We start from the raw sequence: 16188 nt of genomic DNA on the forward strand, positions 1-16188 counted from the left end.
GCTTATTTTTTCTGTTGGATTCCTAATTCATATTCATCTGTAGAAGTTCTTTATGTATTCCAAATACAAGTCCATGTATACAAATTTTTTTTTAACTATTTCTTGACCTGTCTTTTTACTCACCTAACAATACCATTTGATGCGCAGAAGTTTTCCATTTTAATGTAGTAGACCACGTGGGTTTTTAGAATAAGTGTCATCAGCAGTGGCTAACATTTATTACTTGCTTACTGTGTCCTAGACCTTGCTCATTTCATTTTCACATTAACATATTTTTAAATGGAAACAAAATGAAGCTTAGAGAGGTGGAAAGACTTTCCCAAGGTGGGAAACAGCAGAGGGAACATTCATGCCTGCTCTCCTCACTTCAGAGCCCCTGTTCTGGGACCTCTGCTATACCAGAGAGGACACCAGCTGATATCCCATAGACATTGTTTAGCCCTTGAATTTTTTGTTTGGCCTGTACATTTTTTTTCCCAGTTGAATTAGTTGCCAACATTGAAAAATTAGGAGAAATACAGATTTCCTGCTTTTCTTGGAAAATTGCAGGATCTGGCAATACTGGTCCCGTTTTCTCACATGTCTCCCAGGACGGCTGGAGCTGAGTAGTTACTGGTCCCTGTAGATAGAAATAAGCCCTCTCCTGTTCCACTGGAGATACTATGATTGGTCATGCTTGGCCTGCTTTGGTCATTTATGTTTCCTGCCTGGTTTCTGAAGGCATCCGAATTTTTGACAACTAACTAATTTTTGCCCTTAAATTGCATAACTGACTCCTTTTCCTTCTTTGTTTCATCTGTTCTTACCCTAATAGATTTTGACCTTGCTCGCTTCCTTTGCCAGGTGTCTGGGCTCTGTGTTCAGGCTTCCTGTCTACCTTTTTGGCCGTTGATGATTTTATGGTAAAAAGAGGAGTAAATTGCTTATGTGGAACAGTTAAAAGAACTCCTCAAAATATTCTCTCCCTTCCTTTAAGGGGTGAAGGTATTGTTTCTATAAAGCTTGAAATGTAATTCCTTTCCTGGAAGAAGTGATGAAGTACCCCAGTGAAGTTTAAGTTACCAGATCAGTTCCTTAAGCATAAACCTGGGAAGCAACAGGAGAAAAGATTTGTAGATTTTATGGGTTAAGAGACTGGTCAGGGAAATCTTCTATCTCTGAATGGCTGAGTGCCTCAGATGGGATGCTTTGGTGGTCTGGTTTCAGAGCTGGAAAAAACATGAGAACATGGCAGGGGATGGAGGATGAATAGGTAGCTATGATCTGTCTTTCTCTAACTCAGCAAATTTTCCCTGGGCATGTCCCCTGCCCAGCTATTTCCTTCCCTTCCCTAAGTCCCTCCTAGAAGTTAGTATACTGTGGAGGAATCTTGAGAGTTGGAATCTCAGTTAACCTCACTGAGTTGAATCTTGTCTCTGCTTTCTTCCCAGCCACGTGACCTTGGGGTACTATTTTTGTCCATCAGTTTCTTCATCTCTAACTGGAAGATAATAGCATACTACCTCATAGAGTTGTGGGGACTAAAAAAATGAGACAATATTTAGAATCTTCTTAGAACAGAGCCTGGCAAAGAATCAGCCCTCACTAAATTTCAGTCCCTATGACTGCTGTTGTTATCCTGGCAAGAGCACATGGAGGGGTCAAATGCCAAAGGACCAAATGCTTGTCTTGCCATCCACTAGCCATGTGACCTTGGACAAGTCTGTTTATCCAAAGACTTTCTGTTTCCTCACCTGGAAAAGATGTTGTGAGAATTGAAAGTGGAGTTAAAAAGACGATCAAGACAAGAGCACTAGGACAGTTTGTGTTTGTTATGTCTTATGTCTCTCCTATCTTCCCATTCCCCACTCTTCTTCCAAAGGTAGGCAATGTAGTCTGGAGGGGAAGGCAAGATGAGCACCCATGAGGGGGCAGCTAATAGTATCCCATGGTCATGGAAATAGGAACTGTAGTGATGTCCCTTTTTTCAGTCCCCATGTTGGTAATTTGTGTTTTGTCTTTCATCTTTTTGATTAGTCCGACTAACATTTGTCAATTTTATGGATCCTGTCAAACAACCAGCTTTTGGTTTCATGGACCCTTTCTTTATGTTTTTTCTGTTTTCATTCTCACTGATCTCTGTTCCCCACTTTATTAATTCTTTATTTCTTTGCTTTGGATTGAATTTGTTCTTCTTTTTCTAGTAGAAGTGAAAGCTTAGATGATTGATTCAGAGCTTTCTTATGTTAGTACAAGTATTCAATGCTATAAATTTCTAAGTATTGCTTTAATGGCATCCTACAACTTTTGGTAATATTATGTTTTCCTTTTCACTCAATTGAAACTACTTTCTAATTTCCCTTTTTATTTCTTCATTGACCTTTCTTTGGGTTATTTGGATGGGTGTTGTTTAATTTCCAAGTATTTATAGATATTTTCAGATATCTTTCTGCTGTTGAGTTTTAGTTTAACTTAATTGTGCTCAGAGAAGAAAATTTCATTTCTTTAGTCCCTTATATTTGTTAGATTAGCTTTATAGCTCAGAATATGGACCATCTTGGTGAATGTGTATTGGAAAGAATGTATTTTCTGCTCTTTAGTAGATGATTCTATACATGTCAGTTAGGTCAAGTTGGTTTGTAGTCACTTCTGTGTCCCTACAGATTTTTTATGTCTCCTTGTTCTCTCCATTACTTGAGAGGGAAGTGTTGATATCTCCAGTTTATACTTGAGAATTTGTCTATTCATTCTTCTAGTTCTCTCAGTTCTTATTGTATGTATTTTGATTTATGCAGCTGATCTGTACATTTTACTATATACATTTAGGATTATCAGGCCTTCTTAATGAGTTTACCATATTATCATTAATTGATCTGCTTCTTTATCCCAGGTAATGTTCCTTGTTCAGAAGTCTTTGTGTGTCCCACATTCCTTTTGATTCCTGATTGTATGATATATTTTTTTACTTTTCTTCCATATATGCCTTTATAATAAAAGTGGGTTTCTTGTATGCTTACATTTGTTATTATTAATGTATTTGTATATATTTTTAAATTTAATTTTATTTTTTTCAGTGTCCCAAGATACATTGTTTATGCACCACACCCAGTGCTCCATGCAATACGTGCCCTCCTTAATACCCACCACCAAGCTCACCCAACCCTCCTCTCCCCTCCCCTCCAAAACCCTCAGTTTGTTTCTCAGAGTTTACAGTCTCTCATGGTTCATCTCCCTCTCCGATTTCCCCAACTCACTTCTCCTCTCCATCTCCCAGTGTCTTTCGTGTATTCCTTATGCTCCACAAGTAAGTGAAACCATATGATAATTGACTCTCTCTGCTTGATTTATTTCACTTAGCATAATCTCCTCCAGTCCCATCCATGTTGATACAAAAGTTAGGTATTCATCCTTTCTGATGGAGACATAATACTCCATTGTATAATGTATTTATATTTTAAAACTACCACCTTACTATTTGTTTTCTATTTGTTTTGTCTGTAGTTTCTTTTGGTTTTTCCTCTTTTCATGACTTCTTTGCAAATGAGTATATTTTATGGTTCCATTTCATCTCCAATTTTGGTCTGTTAATTATTACCTATTTTTAAAATTCAGTGGTTGCTCTAGGATTTACAGAATCCTTTAACTTACCACATTCTACTTTAAAATAATATTATACCATCTCACACCCTGGGTAAGGGCATTATTACACTATTTCTATAGAGGGACCTATATATACATACATACATATATATATGTGTATATACATACATATATATATAACGTATATAGGAGTAGGACAAAACAGCACCTATGATAGGAGAGAGGAAACTGAGAAATAGTGTATATATGTATGTATAGTGTATATATGTATGTATATATGTATGTATAGTGTATATATGTATGTATATATGTATATATGTATGTATATGTATCTGTATATATCTGTATATATATGTATATATATGTATCTGTATATATATGTGTATATATATATATACATACATATATACACTATTTCTCAGTTTTCCTCTCTCCTATCATAGGTGCTGTTTTGTCCTACTCCTATATACGTTATAAACTCCATAAGTCATCATCACAATTTTTGGTTTTTACCAATGTTTCTCTGCCTTTTTTCCATTACTGCTCTCTTCCATGAAATTTTTTTTTTTTTTTTTTTTTTAAAGATTTTATTTATTTATTTGACAGAGAGAGAAATCACAAGTAGGCGGAGAGTCAGGCAGAGAGAGAGAGAGAAGCAGGCTCCCGCTGAGCAAAGAGCCCGATGCGGGGCTCGATCCCAGGACCCTGAGATCATGACCTGAGCCGAAGGCAGCGGCTTAATCCACTGAGCCACCCAGGCGCCCCTTCCATGAAATTTTAATACCACATATATCTGTATATCTCTTTATGTTCTGTGGTCCTTTGGAGACCTAAAACCACTGTAATACCTAAGATAGTTTTTGGCTTCCAAAGAACTAGTTTTATCCCCACGGGAGCACTGTTTCATATAGTATTCTGGGTTGACCGTTTTTCCCACCCGCCCCCTTTCCATACTTTAAGGTTGTCACCCTGTTATCTTCTGGCTTGCATAGTTTCTGCCAAGAAATTTTTGTCCCTTTGCATATAATATCCTCCCTTTCCCATCTTTCCCTCCCAGCAAAGCCTTACCCCCACCCCAGCTTAATTAAAGATTTTCTATCTTTATTTTTCAGATTTGATTATGATATGTCTCGGTGTATAAGTTTCTGTTTTTGTTTTTATATTTACTCTGGTTGGGGGTTCTCTGGGTTCTTATATCTATGTTTTGTTGTTTTTGATTAATTTTGGGAAATTTTTTAGCCATAACCCTTTCAGATATTTCTTCTGTCTTCTTTCTCTTAATCTTCCTGGGACTTCTGTTATATATATGGTAGACCCTAGAATATTATCCTCTGTCCTGCCCCTCCCCCAGAGCAGACTGCTGATCCTTATTAGTCAGTGATTTGAATGAGAGATGGTCTTGGGAGATGGGTGTGTTTCCATGCCCCTCTGCAAATAAAGAGGCCCTTTCCAGTTTCCTATGTTGCCATACCCTCCTTGTGAGTACCAGATGGTGGTCATTGGCTGGGATCTTATGAATGACTGCAAACTCCTCTTGTGTCTGGAGCTCCCAGTTATTCTAAGCTATCGTGCTAACCTATACTCAGCCTTTCAGAATTTACAAGATTATATCTTTTTCTTTGTACTGCCTTTTCCTTCTGTGGTCTGCCAAATCTGAAAGTGTTTGCATGTCCCATTTTCCTTGGAGGTGCTTGTCACTTTTTAAAAAAATATTCACTTCACATGATTACCTTGTAGTCTCCACTCTGTGATGGGTTCAAGGAAAGTTTAATGTCACAGATTATCTGGACTTCTCTTGTTGTTAGGGTGGAAGCCACATTATCTTGCCATTGTGTGAATCCTAGGTGAGAACAGCCCCTTTGGTAGTGGACAAATAGATTCAATTCACTGTTCTTATTCTTTTGTCCTCACATCAAAGAGTGGGCTGCACTCCCATTTCCCTCCTGTGTTTTATGTCATAGCCTCTTGGGAAAGAAAATGCACGGTTTCTCTGTGGTTTGTATTTTTCTACTCAGGTGCCTGTCACCAATAGTTATTTAAAAGAAAAATTCCTTTTTAGAGACAGTGTGACAACTTACTCACTTCCTGACCTGGGGATCAAAAAATATAATGGCTTGTTAATTTTCTCTTTAAAAGAATTTTTTATTATAAAATTAATTCATTAACAAAGTAGAGAGTTTAAAAAATGCAAAAAGGTAAAAAATAAAGAAATAAAATCCATCCATAATCCCATCAGCTAAGGAAACCATTGCTAATATTTTACCAAAATTCTTCTAGTCATTTTTCTGAGTTTAATGGTTTGTATACATAAGTATGCGTGCCCGCCTGTTTGTGTGTTTTAGTCACATAGCAAAGTTTTGAAAAGGTATTTTTCTATGGGTTACGGTACTCATGAGGTGATGTTGTGTTACTCATGTTTGTCTGGTAAAGATGCCAAAATGTATGGCCTATTTTCTGTTTGCTGTTAGGGCTGGATTCCTTCTTGGGACTATTTCACGTGAATAGCCAGGATTCCCTGGGGGATATGTGTGTGTGTATGTGTGCGTGTGCGTGTGTGTGTGTGTGTGTGTGTGTGTGTGTGTGAGATTCCCAAGGAATGTAATTCATAGTGGAAGAGACCAGTTCTTTGTGCTGAGGTCCCTCTTGCGCCATCTAACTTCCATCTCTTTTTATTTATGCTGACCCGTTGTCAGGTTTAGAACAAACAGAAATGGAGGAGGTTTATGGTGTTCTTAATAAGTGTTGCAATTTTCTTTCTTTTTCAGAAAGTATTTTGGAGAAAAAATTGGACTGTATTTTGCCTGGCTGGGGTTATATACATCATTTCTCATTCCATCTTCTGTAATTGGAGTGATCGTGTTTCTTTATGGATGTGCAACAATCGAAGAAGATATTCCCAGGTGAGATGTTTTTAAAGAAAAAGCCTCAGTTCCCACAGGGCAGTACTTTGGAGTTTCATCCCAGTTGCAAGTACAGTTCACACGCTTCCTTCCAAAGTCCTCACCCTCTATTCTCTCCTCCCCTTACCACACACGTAACCTCCCTCCAGAGACAGATCTGGGAACTACAGAGTCTGGGAATGGCTTCAGAGCCTGCTGGGGATGGCTCCCTTTCTTTCCTAGTTAAGCTCTTCTCCAGGGCTAAAGGCTGATGTGGGCAAGTAGATTCTACCTGATGAAAAACCCCAAGCCTGAGAAATGCATTTTCCTCTCAACTGCATGACTTTTTTCTCTGGTTTCTCCTAAGACCTGAGGCGGGAAACGGTGAGTGGCATTGGATAGAGATCACATGTCGATATGGTCAAACACTGTTGGGGTAAAATGCTGTGAGGCTGTCTATAGAAGCAGGCAGCTCTGGAACTGAGGCGGCCTCAACCTCTGGTTCAGGAAGTCAGAAACTGCAGGTGGTGACAGGCCCCATGGTGGGGCTCTTGGAGAGTCAAGAGATGGAACAAAGGCTGGTCCTTATGGTGAAAAGAGAGCCTACAAAGAATATAAGCACTTAAAAATAGCATACTTGGGCTGCCAGGTGGCTTAGTTGGTTAAGCGTCTGACTTGATTTTGGCTCAGGTCGTGATCTCAGGGTCACGAAATCAAGCCCTGTGTCTAGCTCCATGCTAGGTGTGCAGCCTACTTCAGATTCTCTCCCTCTCCCTCAGTGTCCCCCCAACACCACTCATGCTCCCCCCCCCCCACAAAAAAATAGCATCCTTTAGGATGGAGAGCATTACATACTAGCTATAGGACTAGAAAGTTCACTCCCCAGGTCTTCCTTCCCTTGGCTGTAAATAGTGATAATAACATGTACCTTGTAATGTTGTTGTAAGGATTCAGGAGATGATGTTTGGCACATAGTAAAATGTTAATAAATAATTGTTGAAGGAATCAACATATGTAGAAATAAAGTATAAGTGACACTTAACTTACATTTGGTATTTAAATCTCTTGCCATCTTCAGCACTGTCCTCAAAAACCAAAGCGTGATCAATGTATTTTAATACTTTCTCAGTTGCAAGTGATAGAAATGCAACATCAACTAGCTGAAGCAAAAAAAAAAAAAGGAATTTATTACAAGGATTCTGGGGTGGTCAGGGAACATAGTGGCAAGTGTATGGCTAGCCTAGGGGCCAATGGAAGTAGGGACTCCTATTTATCTCCCATCACTGTTTTTTTCTTGTATTTGTTTCACTGCAGATTTTCTCCATTGGATGTAAACATTTCTACTAATAGCTCATGGAACTTGTATCTTAGAGCTTTCCCTTTAATTGGTTCCAAAAACCCCGTTGGCTCATTTTGGATTAGGGTGGAGGCCCTGGGCCCATAGTCGGGGCTGTGGGGCTAGATCACTCTTTACCAAAAGGATGTTCCCTCAGTAGCCGGGTGGATGAGGACACTGGGCTGACTGGGTGTCCACTATAGTTGGAAGAAGTAATGGCTGTCCTGAAGAAAGGACCAAGAGCTGGGCTTCTTTGAGGAAAGGGTTTCACCAATGATCAATACTTAGACCTACTTAAATACTTAAAGCTAGATACTTAAAACTAGATAACTTAGTGTAAGACACAAGGGTTTGGATATTTCTATGTGTAAAACCCTGGCACCAACTGCCCAGTGTTTTGACTGGGGATTCTGGGACCACGACACAACAAATATGATGGAGGTTTTGCCTTCTTCAGGCCATCTAGCATGAGGGAAAAACTAATACTTATCAAATGTCTTCCTTGTGCCAGGCATGGGGCTGGGTGTTTCTCAGATACCAGTTTCTTTGATCCTGTAGATAGAGATTATGGTTGTAACCTGTTAGATTGGTATTATTTTCCCCTAACAGAGGTGGAGAAATTATGCTACAGTCATGTAATGTGTCCAACTTCAGCAACTAGTAGTTGTCAGGGTTACAACTTGACCTCAACTGCCCCCTTTCCCCCTGAGATGTGACATCTCCCAGAAGGTTCATATCCTCCTTGGCAGCCAAGCAGTTTCAATGGGCCTAGCCTGGTAGCTTCTCAGAAAACATGGCTCCCATGTTTCTGTTGCCCAGTTTGATCCCTATAGAGCTGGGCCTCAGGTTGATCCACATGGGAAAACTCCAGTGTGTGTAGAGAGCTAGTGCCAGAGTAGAGGGTGGACCTCGGCGTGCTCGTTTACATTGGGATTTAGAATTTGTGCCTTGGTTCCCCATATGGGAATACATATGAAAGGGACTGTGTGGCTGGAAATGACCATGGTCTGCTTGTACTGAGAAATACATATCTGCACACATGCAGTCATGTACATGCAGGTATACGTGGATGTGAAACGTGACCATTATCACTGCAGATGTCTCTTCTCACCTCTCAGAGTGTGTAATGTTTCACACACTATGTCTAGCAACCCCTTTAGGGGGTTAGAGAACCAGCTGAATGGTTGTCTTTTTTTTTTTTTTTTAAGATTTTATTTATTCATCTGAGAGAGAGAGAATGAGAGAAAGGCAGAGAGAGAGTATGAGAGGGGAGAAGTCAGAAGGAGAAGCAGACTCCCCACCCAGCAGGGAGCCCGATGTGCGACTTGATCCCGGGACTCCAGGATTATGACCTGAGCCGGAGGTAGTAGCTTAACCAACCACCTAGGCACCCTTGAATGGTTGTCTTTTAAATGAGCTAAAATAGGATTGAGTAGAATGAAATACGATATTAGTATTCATCACAAGAAGGAAGTAATAGGTATTGTTTCATGAGATTTTATTTAGCTATATAAATACGTTTATGGTGGGGAGAGAGAGAGAATGTTTGTATTCGCATGCTGGAATCTGGTGGAAAAGACTATTTTTAAATTACAGCTTATGGTCAAAAAAGTTTGAAGTTGACTGTTTTAAAGCTGAAAATTTGGTTGTTGACTCTTCAAACTCAGGGTGGGGTGTGATTTTTTTTTTCTAATATTTACATCTTCCTTGTTTAAGTATATTATGAGGAATTTTTAAAAGAACTGCCCTTTAATCATAATTATATAGCCATCAAAAATCCAGGCTCAGTGGGCTTGACGAAAACTCATAAAATACCACTCCCTATCAACAAAAGAATAGTCTTTAGATCCCAATACTGAATCTAAACAAATTTATACTCTTCTGGGATCTGTGTCTGTCAGCCACACCTAAGCATGATTAAAAACTTGTACCATTCCTGGGATTACTTTAGAGGTTTCTAATTTTGACATTAAGTCTGGAATTTATTATCTATGTATCATTTTTAAAAATATTCTGTTTTATAAGCATTATAGATTAATAGGAAGATAGTACAAAGGGGCCCACTGTACCCTTCATCCAATTTTCCCTAGTGGTTATGTCTCATATAACTTTAGGACAATATCAAAAGCAGAAAATTTACATTATGTGGAACTTTAATTGGTACCTTTTATCACTGGCAACTTTGATATATGAATACAAATATCATTTATGAGTAATAATTCCATATGTGCATGATACATCTATAGAACTTTTCTCTACTTACCAAAGGATTGGTTCCATTTATTAGGCATTGGCTTACATGGGTAGGAAAGGCTAGAGGATTTAAAAAAAAAAAAAAAAACTAAAAAAAGAGCTGATTGATCTAAACCATGTTAAAAAAAAAAAAAAGGTTACCTTAGTCTGAAACCTTGATAGCAGATGCTGTGTCTAAATTTCTAGAATAATTCCCATGTTGCACCTCCTCCCTTTGTGCAAGCATGGCCCTATATCACCTAACTTATGAGCAATGAGTTACTGATTAAGGACACCACTCACTTTGGGGTCCTAGTTCAGCTCTTGTTGGCCATTTATCAACCTTCTTGTGCTTTCTAGAGAAAATGATAGACTGAAGAACTACAGCATTTGGTTTATAGCTACGGTTGCTTCTAACTAGAAGTCCGTAGATGATGCAGCTAGTGAGTAACCCAGATGCGATTTCAGTTCTAGCTGAGCTTCCCTCACCTTTCTGCTTCTCTTCGCAGCCTTCTCTAGAGAGGCAGGCTCTCTCCGAGAACGCAAAGTTGTTTTACGCTTGATCTTAGCCAAAAGGCCAAGAAGCAACCACAAAGTCATTTTAATATCACCCCGAGGCAGAATTTCTTCAGAATTCTGTTCAGATTGCTTACATCAACCAGAGAAATCAACAAACAGAACACCCTAACAGCTCTAAAGCATTCTGACTTCAAGTTTAAATGATTTGGGAAGTATTCATGTAACTGCAGCACCATTTTGTACAAATGGTTGATAGTTGACCGTCCTCCCATTGTAAAGCCAATAACTGAAGCAGCTCTTATGTTTCCAAGTGCTCTGGACTTTGGTAGCTGGTTGCTAACACTTTTTCATTCCTGACCTTTTAGCACTGATTAGCTTTGATTAGGATTAAGTTGGTTAGAAATGATCCCTTCCTCAAGTCTATGTTTTAAAAAAAAAAAAAAAAAAAAAGCCCCAAACAACAAAGTGCTATTCCTGACACACATATTTGAAGGGCAAGACTGAGAAGCTTACGTGTCCTCAGACATGGCTTAAAAGGACAGCTCCTTACTCTAATTTATACAGACCAACAGGTTTCTGTGTGAATCTGTTTCCTAAGAGGGGACTCTCCTCTCAGAAAGTAGTGACTCCTCCTCAGTGATACAGCGGATGCTCGTCTGACCCCGAAGACTTAGAATAAATCTTGCTGTCTGGTTACCCATTAAGAATGTGCCCAAGTGAAACCAGCACGGCTGAACTTACTATTAAGATGTTCCAATTAATATTGTCGTTGTGAATGAGTCACTGGTATTGACACTTGCCAATGGGGAGCTTAGCAGCAAGTTAGTGGAGGAATGAGGATTTACTCTCAGAGACGTAGAGTTTCCATTCTCTCACGCAGAAGGCCTTTCCTTACTGTGGGCTTAATAGTTCATTAAAAACAAGCCTGAAAGCCGGGACTTGACAGACAGTGACAGCCCTCAGAAAAACCCTTCATCTTCTTAATGAAGGGGAGCTGGACCCAGGCACTGCTTGATTTATGGTTTTCATCTAAGCACTTGCTTTAGCACTTAGGGTACCAGCCAGCTGGGCTGACCCTGACAATGGCCTCCCACTTGTCAGCCATGCTCTGTAGTGCCCTCTTGCTGCCTCTTTCCAAAGGAAACACAGTGGTGGTTTTCAGTGTAGGACCCCTGCCTCCTCATGACCGTGTCTCCTCACAGTCCGTGAGACTGTGTCTCACAGCTGCTCTGTGAGAACAGCCAATGCTTCATTTTCGTGAAGTCTTGAGTTCTCCACCCTGTTCTCCCAAACAATGAGCTTAACCATCGACCCATCCCCCCGGGGAAATATTACACACCAGAGTGATGAGTTCATTCATTTTCCTACCAATATGTAGTGTGGAGGGACACTAGGGAAGCCAATTAGGGCTGGTGGTTCTTTGGTTCTTATCTGTAAGCATTCATATAAGCCTGAATTTATTGGATCTAGCTAATCACCTAAAGAGTGAATGGAATTTCAACTATGTGTTTGTCCGCTAAATAGAAATATACTGAGAATAGGTTAGAATATAGCTAATGGTTTTTTTGACTCATGCTTCTCTCTATTAGTATCATAGAACCTAGGCTTTGGAAGAATTTACTTTATTCTTCCATTCCCCCTCATCCCATTTCATGGTTTAGATCATTCTTATTAGGCTGAGGTTATTAATCCCCCTTCTACAAAGGGTCATGCCCCGATGTACTTAGGATGGGGCTTCCAACCCAGCTCTGACTCCATTCTTCTCCACATGGCTTGTAAGTAAGAGCTTGTGTTGATCCAACCACACACTTGTATTTTCTTCTCCTTGTGACCAGATCTCACACATTTGTGAGGTAGGCAGTAGGCTTTAAGAAGACCGCCTGTAAGCACAGGCATGACAAGGGGGAAATCTAACTTTTGAAAAGTGATGGATTCCTAGTTGTTCGTGCTCCCCACCAACCTCTTAGACTCAAAACATTTTGAAGGAACTTTATAAAGCACCATGTAATGTACAACTTCTCTGATGGATGCTCACTGATCTTCTGTTAGGACACTCTTAGTGACAGGAGGTCTGTACCTCAGAAGTTGCCCACCCACCTCATTGATAAAAATACAGGAATAATGCTTTCGTGGTAAAGGATCCAATTCCAACGTCTTTAACACACCTCGCTGTGGGAGTTGATCAGCTCAGCCACGGACTTGGAAGTGGGAGATGTTCTTGGGGTGATTTACTTGGGGTGGGTCTGGCTTGATGTCCTCCTGACCCAGCAGCCTCTCTCTACTGCAGCAAAGAGATGTGTGACCAGCAGAATGCCTTCACCATGTGTCCCCTGTGTGACAAGTCCTGTGATTACTGGAACCTCAGCTCAGCCTGTGGTACGGCAAAGGCGAGCCACCTATTTGACAACCCTGCCACTGTCTTCTTCTCCATCTTCATGGCTCTGTGGGGTAAGCGGTTATCATGAACCTTGCTTATTTTGCTGATGCCTTTAAATGGGTACAGTGACTATACTCTGAAGTCCATATCCTTTGATTTATGTCTTTTAGTCCTTATATCTCAAGAAGTATTTTAGGGGCAATAGCTTTCTCTCTTTTACTTCTGTTTGTGAGTAGAACAAACACCATCCTCCTTGGCTTTATATATTTTTTAAAAAATTAGAGGATGTTAATCTTATATTAATCTCATGTATGCTTTATTCAGAATTTGAACCAGTGCAAATCCCTAGCACATCCATGAGGCATTCCAGCTATCTCTACTAAGATACGTAGTCATAGATAGTCACTATAACACTCAGAGGGGGTGAGGAGACTGTCATGGCCACAAAGTTCACTGGTGGAGGAAGTGGTTCCAAACCTGATCTCCTGACTGCAGGTTCTGTGCAATTTCCAGGACACCATGAACACAGACAGTAGAGATTTTACTTAATGCCAGAGTAGTGTTTTCAGTATTTCCACCAAAGGGATTCGTGAAGGAAAGAACAAATAGTTCCTTCATTTTCCTTCTCCTCCCTTTATCCCCAGAGTATTAGGGTAATAAACTTTTCTGGGCCATAGCCATCTGACCATAAACACATACACACACACACACACACACACACACACACACACACACCTTTTCACAAACGTGGATAGAATAACCTGGAATAATAACCCCTGTGGTAACTGGACCTTTCCAAGAAGACATACCCATGAGGATCATACAAGGAACGACGTCAACATGTTTCAGCCCATCTTGAGTAGCCACCTGATTTTCACTTTTTACTCCTCATTGGATATGCAGGCCCTTTGTTTCCCCTTTGGATCACTGAACAGCAGGGCTGTGATCCCACTGCAAAGGATGCTTGATTATCACTGACTCCATGGGGCCTGGAGGACGTGCCAGGATGGGACCATGAGTCACGCATTCCTGAAAGTGTGAAGAAGAGAGAGGGAGGAGGGGGAGTTCCATTCTCAGTAGTGCTGAGAGTACTAATACAAGCTTTCTTTGTTCCCAGCAGGGACCTCTCCTTGGGTGGAGATAGAACCAGAGTGGAAAGATTGCCATATTACTAGGCCACCAGGGAACATTTCCAGGGGACACTCTATTCTCTGTTCTCATGTGGAATCGCCCCTGCCCAGGGACACATGGCCAGTAGTCAGCCCACAGAAGTAGGGGCAGGGAGTAGGAGGAAGTGGCGCTTGTCACCATGGGGCCCTGGAATTGTTCACAGGAGGGGTTCAGTAGAATGATCTGGAGCTGGAGCTTGTTGCCTGGGAGTTTTAGGCAGCAAACTCTGTGTCTCCTCGTCAAGCAGGGCATCTCATGATTATCCCCAGATCCAATGGAACTGATTTGGAACCCAGAATACATGTTCAGTTTTTGATATATTGCAATCCTAATTCCCATTCATTTGTCTTAAGAGAGTCCCATGACTGAGTAGTTAAAGCTTAATGATGGTGGGCCCATAATCCCTTATGGACTTTCCTGGGATGTGTAATTCCTTGTTGTAGAGAAACTGGCTTTTCGGTTGTACTTGGTCACTCTCAAGCCCCAACAACTACCTCTTCTCTTTCCTCAATAGCTGTAATTAGCAGATGGCTCCCGGCCCCTGGGCTCTGTGATCATTTACTGCCCCCACCCCTGCCCTTCTTGCTCCCCCTCACGTGGCAGCACAGGAGAAGCATGGAGGGTGGGATGTGTCAGAGCTTCCTGGCATAGCGTGGGGTTCAATTGTGTTTTTTAACAGTCTTGCTGAGTTTTACGTGATTGTGTATTTGGTCACAGCAGCCAAGAGCCGCTGGGCACAATTGCCTGCAAATTACAATGAAAAATAACAGTACTGCCTCTCATTACCATGATTATTATGATCAGCGGTGCTGTGCTGGGTGGGCCTGGGCTGGGGCCTAGCCTGCCAGGAGGAAGCCTGGGGAGAAGTGGTTCTCTGCTGAAACAGTCTGTCAGTGGAGCAGGAGTGGGGGCCCAGTGAGGTGCTGGCCAGCAGGGCCTGGGTCTGTGGGGTCTTCAGGCCGAGCTCCTCTGTGGTTTGGCTTCAGACTCCAGGGAACTCTGGAAACCTCATTGAAAAGGGAAGTAAAGGGCAAGGGTTCCTGAACCCTGTTCCGAAGAGAAGTTACGGGCATTAACTTTGGTAGCAGGCAGGTCCTAGTTGCATGTCTCAGTCCTGCTCCTTGCCAGCTGGGGGTCCATGGCAAGACAGTGTGGATGTAGCTCCATGTCACAAAAGTCAGCACTCTCAACCAATGTGCCAGGTGCCTGGGGCAAGCTTCTTAACCTTTGGGCATCACCCTGCTCATCTGTGAGATGGGTGAAGGAGTTCCTACCCCACAGTGTTTTGGGGACAAGTGTGCAGAGCACTTGGCATAGTGCCTGGCAGGGAACATACGCCAGGAGCTGTGAGCTGCTCTTCCTTGTTGTGGTAGGCCTCCCTTGTCCTCATGGCCCCTCTGCAGTGACTTCTTTGCCCCTCTCCTCTGTTCCCATGCTCTGACTTCTCTTCTTCATAGAGATCACAGTCAGGAAGCAATGCGGACCCTGCTGTATGCCGAGCCCTCCTTGGGCACTGAGAAGAGCCTAGGAAAAGGAGGGATGCCTTCCTCCCCACCTTGTCCCCAGAACATCCCCAGGCCTGTGCCAGTGTTGGGAGGTCAGGATGCACTTAACACTGAAAAGCCGCAAATCCCCGGGAGAAACCCTATGAATCTGTGCACTGTAATGTAGCACCAAGTCAAACAAATGGAGCTTCTAGCAACTACACATTTAGCCGGTCTGTAGGTGTCTTTTCCGCTTGGTTCTCTGCTGTGCCCAAGGCAAACAAGCAGCCAAGAGCTTAGGAAGTTTACAGCCCTGTTACTCCACCACAGACCTGAGTCGCAGACAACAGTGCAGCATGGCACCTGGTGAAGGGTGTCCAGGCTTTTCCTGTGGGTGGCGTCGAGGTGTGTGCAGGGGTGGCCTCAAGGAGTGTCCCTTCCCTTCCTTTCCAGGACACCAGACCCTGAGGACAGTAGGAGCAGGGAGGAGAGGGTGCCCGCAGCTGAGTGGGTCAGGAAAGGATGAGGATAGCCCATGGAGGGCAGCAGAGGGGCGCGGGGCAGTTTGTAGGACTTGAGTATGAGGAGGGCAGCGAGGAGGTGACATTAGCA

The 16188-nt window shown here is 41.9% G+C and overlaps 1 protein-coding gene across 1 annotated transcript in view; it reads left to right on the top strand.

The window, feature by feature from the left end:
• Positions 1-16188, top strand: part of ANO2 (anoctamin 2) — a 338274-nt gene that overhangs the window by 165537 nt on the left and 156549 nt on the right. Inside the window, exons 11-12 of the mRNA XM_032349035.1 lie at positions 6345-6479; positions 12833-12993. Of these exons, the coding sequence (XP_032204926.1) occupies positions 6345-6479; positions 12833-12993 (296 nt within the window). The remainder of the gene's footprint in view (positions 1-6344; positions 6480-12832; positions 12994-16188) is intronic.

The sequence above is a fragment of the Mustela erminea genome, chromosome 6 (assembly GCF_009829155.1).
Source record: "Mustela erminea isolate mMusErm1 chromosome 6, mMusErm1.Pri, whole genome shotgun sequence".
In the NCBI taxonomy this organism is placed as follows: domain Eukaryota; kingdom Metazoa; phylum Chordata; class Mammalia; order Carnivora; family Mustelidae; genus Mustela; species Mustela erminea.